The 6,321-nt window shown below is 43.1% G+C and overlaps 1 protein-coding gene across 1 annotated transcript in view; it reads left to right on the forward strand.

Moving 5' to 3' along the window:
- The window catches only part of SYCP2L (synaptonemal complex protein 2 like), a 75,165-nt gene that overhangs the window by 45,117 nt on the left and 23,727 nt on the right, over window positions 1–6,321 (forward strand). Inside the window, exons 19-21 of the mRNA XM_019522537.1 lie at window positions 315–372; window positions 2,315–2,376; window positions 5,337–5,388. Of these exons, the coding sequence (XP_019378082.1) occupies window positions 315–372; window positions 2,315–2,376; window positions 5,337–5,388 (172 nt within the window). The remainder of the gene's footprint in view (window positions 1–314; window positions 373–2,314; window positions 2,377–5,336; window positions 5,389–6,321) is intronic.

Below are 6,321 nucleotides of genomic sequence, written 5' to 3' on the forward strand. Positions count from 1 at the left end.
CTTTCACCTCTTCAAGGTGCTGGGCTGTGTTTCTCACCACCTACATGCTGCATTGCAGCTGCAGGCACACATGGGCACTATATTGGCCAAATTATCTGCCACATCAGACCGATTTTCTGATGCGATCAATTTTCTTTATATTGGTGCCGATCTGGTATTGCACTGATGTATTGGTGCACCTCTGGTTTGGAGCTGATGGAGCTATTAACTTAATTGTGGGGGGAGTCCCCCCCCCCCCCCCCCCCCATAAACACTTATGTTGGCTTTAAAACTAATAGTACTTTGGAAATGTTCTTTTTTTTTCTTGCCCATAGTGAGTTACCTGTGGTAGAAGATCCTGATATTCAGGTTGTAAGAGAACTTTCTCCAAAGGTATGCTTTTGCAGGGTGGAGCGGGGCATGAGGAAACGGTACAGTTAACATATGTGGAAAGGAGGATGGGGAAATCCTTCTAAGTGATGCTTGCAGTTTTCACAGGAAAGCAATGAGTTCATGTTCTAATAATGATTGCTTGTAAGTGAAACTCTTTGATACGTTTGTGTGCAGTACCTAGCACAAAGTGGTCCATGGCCTGAGCTTCTAGGAATTATGAAGTAACTAATATTTTTCTCCATAGCTACTTTCTCCATTGTATTACAAATGTGAAAATCTTTAAAAACAATCAAGTAACACTTCCATCGTAAGTGCCTGATATCAGGCACCAAAAAACATATTTAGGGACTTAGTAGCCTGATTCCTCACCTCTTCCACCTTTCTTTCTCTTTCAGAAAGATCATATAACTGCAGTTCAGTGTGCAACTAAGGCCTGTTAGGGACCTAGAAACAAGTGGCATTTGATTTTGAAGCCGGTGTTCTTAGATGTTTGCTTTAACAAGGGTCTTACCAGAAATGCCTGTGTTTGAAGACTTGTCTTTTTCAGGACAGGCTAGTTCAGGCCCATAGCTGAAACTCAGTTCAGTCTGTGCTTACCTTGGGAATAAATTTTTAAAGACGTTAAGTGTTCTACCTTCTTTGCTGTTCATAGAAGTAGGGTGGGAAGGGACCTTGTAGATCTTCAAGTCTGACCCCCTGCCTGGGCAGGAGAAAAACTGGGCTCAAATGACTCCAGCCAGGTAGGCATCTAGCCTCCTCTTAAAGACCCCCAGGGTAGGAGCCAGCACCACTTGCCTTGGAAGTTTAGTTCCAGATCCTAGCCGCCCTAACTGTGAAGTAGTTCTTACGGATGTCTAATCTAAACCTACTCTCCAACAACTTGTGGCCGTTATTCCTTGTTATGCCAGGGGGCACAAGGGAAACGAGGTCTCTCCCAAACCCTTCTGGTCCCCCCTAGTGAGTTTATAGACTGTCACCAGGTGCCCCCTCAGCCTTCTCTTGTGAAGGCTGAACAGGTTCAGGTCCCGCAGTCTCTCATTGTAGGGTCTGCCCTGTGTTCCCCGGATCACGTGTGTGGCCCTCCTCTGGACCCTCTTAATGTTGGCCACATCCCTCCTGAAATGGGGCGCCCAGAACTGGATGCAGTACTCCAGCTGTGGCCTGACCAGCGTCGCATAGAGGGGGAGGATCACCTCCCTGGCTCTACTTGAGATGCACCTGTGGATGCACGACAAGGTCCGGTTAGCCCTGCCAACCGTGACCTCGCATTGTCGGCCCATGTTCATCTTGGAGTCAATAATGACTCCAAGATCCCTTTCTGCCTCTGTGCTCTCAAGAAGGGAGTTTCCCATCTTATAAGTGTGCTGCTGGTTACTACTGCCTATGTGCAGCACCCTGCACTTGTCAGTATTGAAATGCATCTTGTTTTTGTTAGCCCACTCCTGTAACCTATCCAGGTCTTGCTGCAGTCTTTCCCTCCCTACTACGTGCTCACCTCACCCCAAATTTTGGTATCATCAGCGAATTTAAACAGGTTGCTTTTCACCCCGTCATCCAAATCGCTGATAAAGAAATTGAACAGCGCGGGCCCAAGGATCGAGCCCTGGGGGACTCCGCTGCCCACTTCTCCCCAGGTCAACTATGACCCGTCCACCATCACCCTCTGAGTACAACCCTTCAGCCAATCTGCAATCCATCTGACTGTAGGCATCAGTGCCACAGTTGCCTAGTTTTTTTAATGAGGATGGGGTGGGAGACGGTGTCAAAGGCCTTGCTGAAGTCCAGAAAGACTACATCCACGGCAACACCTGTATCCAATGTTGTAGTGTTCTTTTGGGTGTTCCCTCTTTTCTTTGGCTTCCCTAGCATCTTTTTAGCTTTAAAAAGATTTAATTGCAAGTAATAGCTTTACTCACTATGCCAGTCTGTATCTCTTCTTAAGGATGATGCACTGGAGAAGAAAAAACGAAGAACAAGCTTGGTCAGGCAAAGGATAGACCTGAAGTAGGTATACATTTCTTAAAATGTATCAAACCTTGGGTGCACCATATTTTGAAACCATTTTAAAGCTTTCTGCATCAACATTTAAAACTAGATTAAGCTTTAAAAACTCATGTCAGCAGCACTTAATGGTCTGAACAGAATAGCCATGTTTTCTTTTACGGTGGATTAGGAAAGATCAGTCTGTTTTGAGGGTTTTGTACACCTCTGACCAGTGCTTCTGGGGAAGATGTTATAATCCAGGGCTAGTGCCCTCAACAGTGGCAGGGAGCTGCCATTCTTGCAGCTGTCATTCTTGTGCTCCCTCTAAATTGGCCCCTGAGGCTAGTGCCTGCGTTGCCCAACCCTTGTTTGCACTACTAATGTAATCTGACCACATTGTCAATACTGCATTTAGCTAGGCAGTATTGTGCTATAGACCAGTGGTGGCTGACCTTTTTTTGTCAGGAGTGGTACAAAGTAAGCCCTACCTTGTCCTGGAGTGCCACCCCAGTAATCTTTCCCTACTCTTCCTGGTCCCTGTCTGGTCTGTCTCTGTTCCCCACTGCCTCTTGCATCTATCACATTCCCCATAGAGGCTACCCATGCTACTAGCAGGATGCCGGCCATGGTTTTGCCATAGAAGGAATTTCATGAACCCTGGTGCATAAGTTCAATGTGAAGTAATTATTTGGAAGTTAACACTATTATGAATGTAGGTGACTTGATTCACATATGCATAATTGACTCTGATTATAGAGTAAGTTATCATGCCACATTGTCTCAAGTATTGTCTTTATTCCTCCATCCCCCAGGGAAATCACTTTCTATTTTAAATTCACTTCCTCTCTTTGGAGAGGCCTATCCATCCTCTGGCATAGTCTGGTCCTGGGAGGCCGAGGAGAACCACAGTACAGTGTTTTTCAAACTGTGCTCGTGATTCCCCCAACTGGCTTGCACTAGGAGCAGGTCTTAGGCAGAGCCGCTTCCTGCCACTAGAGTGGCATCCATATTGTTCTGTCAGCCAGTCACAGCACAGAAGCTTGGAGCAGTCCCTCCAGGAGAAAGGCGGGTTCTGCTGCATTAGAGGGGCTTTAAGCATAAATGCACCGAAAATATTGCTGGTAGAACTGGAGCAAATTAAGCTTGTAGTGTAGATTGAGCCTTGGGTTCTTTGGCCTGGAAGAGCAGGATCTCAGCATGCTTGAGTACCGTTTATGTAGGGATCTGATTTGTTAACATCCAACCAAATTTATAAAAAAAAGTGCTGATTTTATTTTCAGTTCTGAAGTGGCATTTGTGAACTACCAGCATACCCAAAATAAACTTGAAGCCGTGAGTTCAAAAGTATAACTACTGTTTGAGTGCCTTTGGAAGGTACTGGCCAGATGGAGCAGCCAGGACCCTTTTTTCAGTGCATTGAGATGATTCAAACATCATTGCTGTCCTCTCTTTCTGAACAAAGTCAGCTTGTCTTCATGCATTTCTCTCCAGTAAAGCACAGGGCAAGCAAGGCAATAAACAGCTATATGTGAGTGTTAGGGGAGGTGGGGGAAGGGTGCTTGGTAATGTTATGATGGCTCAGTTTAATCTTGTAGCTTCATAACTCTAGATGCTGCATTTGTTTTGGTTTTTTGTTACTAGTGAGAGGTTCTTCCAAAAGGTGGAGAGGGAACCAGTTTTAATTGATGGGCTCCATCCAGTGGGGATAAACTGTCATTCTCACCCATTTAAGATCTGCCTATGCCCCAGGCAGCGGTATAACATGGAGATATCTGACTTGGCTTTAGCTAGCCATTGATACCCAAACTGGGGATTTTAAAGTCCCACAGGGAATTCTATGCTTTTATAACTAGTTTGGTTTTTGGTATTCAAACTGATTTTAAAGGTACATTTATGTTGCCTGTAAATGAGAGAGCTTTAGTAAGTTCTCTCAGATGTAGCTTTAATCTCAAAAATCTGAATTCTCTTCTTAGTCTTAATCTCTTAGGAGGCCATACCACTGGAGTCTGAAACCAGGCAAAATGGGGAAGAAATATTGCCAAAGCTCATTTTGTCAGATCTTACTGGGTGTTAACTCAGGCTGTTGTGAGGACTAACCAGCAGGGAAAGTTCTACAGTTTTGTTTTGTTTTTTAAATATGGAAATATTACTGAATATTGTAATGTATTATGGCAGGTGCCTCCTGCCAAAGCAGAGTTGGCTTCACAGAAACAACATGGAAAAAACAACACACACCACTGCCTAGCCTCAGTCATTCAGGTTTTTCTAGGGCTCTGGCCAGTATAGTTAAAGAAACATGGCTTTCACCTTCTGATATTAGGAATCCCTAGCATGGAAGAAGGGGCTATTTCTCTATATCACTTACTGTATATAGTACTCTTCTGTTTAGCAGAGAACATTTTAAAACCAAATTGGTAGGGTTTTTACTAGTTGCTAAAGTCTAAAGAAATTGTATCTCTCCGTTTTGTATTGTGAATTACTTTTGTTTTCAGTAAAAATGGGTTATGAGCTTTCTGTATCCGGATGCTTGCAGAGGTGTGACCAGAGAGCAACCATTGAAAGGTGGAATTCTCAAAAGCCCCCTGGAATAATGTCTCCCTGAGATTCACTTAAATACTTTTGAAAATCCTACTTTTATAAAGTAATGGGGGGCTTTTTCCTTTTTTAACTATTACTGATTTTATGGGGGACTAGAGAAATACTTAAAGAAGTTTTTGCAGCAGTTGCATATTCCTGAAGAATTCTATAGTCTTTAAAAATGCATTGCATGAGAATTAAATAGTAGGAAGTGAAGAGAAATGGGTAAGAGGACGAGAGCGCCAAAACAGGCCCATGTGTATGTGTCTCTAATTATTAATTATACTGCAAATAACAAATATCTGCATTGGTTCAGTATTCTACTTTTAATGAAATTTATACAGGCTTGTTTTTCATAACTGTGCCACAAACTCTTCATATATTTTGTACACATCACCTTGTAGGGAGGATTCTTACAAGTTTGAAACTTCATCTGACCCTGGAAGTCACGCAGAGGTAAAGTTGGGGCAAAAATGTCTAGGAACCTAATTGGCGTATGACTTGTTTTATGTAAAGATGTCTATTTGGCAAATGATGGCTGGGAGTTACTTTCAGTAGGCTGCATTTCTTACTATAGAAGAGGTAAAAAGCTCTTTTGAGGGGGTTGAAATGACTCCCAGTAAGCTAGAATCAGACAGCGAGTAAACAGACTTTTGAAAACCAGGGACTTAATACCCTTGTCTCTCTTTGTAGGAGTGGGTATAGATGCAATTGTGTGCCATAATTGTTACCTGGTGAAACTAGTTACAGGTTAGGGTACTTGTTATGATTTTCTGTGACAGAATTGGTGGTTTTATTTATGAGGTTTTTTAATGGATTGTAAGGAAATATAACATTTAACAGCTTTATTGTATACAAAAGTTGCAAAGAATTACTCAGAAGCTAGGAGGTACCAGAAATAAGGTTGCCTGTACAACTTGAATTTGGTCCCTTTTGTGCACATGCATGTTAAGTCTCTAATTACATGATGACATACTATTTTTTTCCACAGACCCCCTGCTTCCTTTAGTATGCCTGGAAAACTGGCTGCGGGGATAAGATGAGATTGTACAAGGGAGGCTGTATTCTGTAAGACTTCTGCCTTGCTTGTAACAGAAGCTGGAAGGTGTGGAGTGAATAAGACAGTTTTAGGAGAAGTAGTGATCTCCTATTTAAGACAGCTGATTGCTTGACTAAAATCTTATTTGTCAGTGCTGAACACTAACTTCCATTGTAGCTGAATGTGAGCTGTGCTTCAGAGATGCAAAGAACTGTATAACGCTGAATACTTGGCTGGTGTTGGGGGAATGGGGTCTAGAGGATCTCAGGTCAAGCTCCTAAAATTAAAGGGTTACTTTTTGTCTTTCCCTTTTTTTTGGGGGGGGGGGGGGGGGGGGGGGGGGGAAAACC

The sequence above is a fragment of the Gavialis gangeticus genome, unplaced genomic scaffold, assembly GCF_001723915.1.
Source record: "Gavialis gangeticus isolate Ggan-Ray unplaced genomic scaffold, GavGan_comp1, whole genome shotgun sequence".
NCBI lineage: Eukaryota > Metazoa > Chordata > Crocodylia > Gavialidae > Gavialis > Gavialis gangeticus.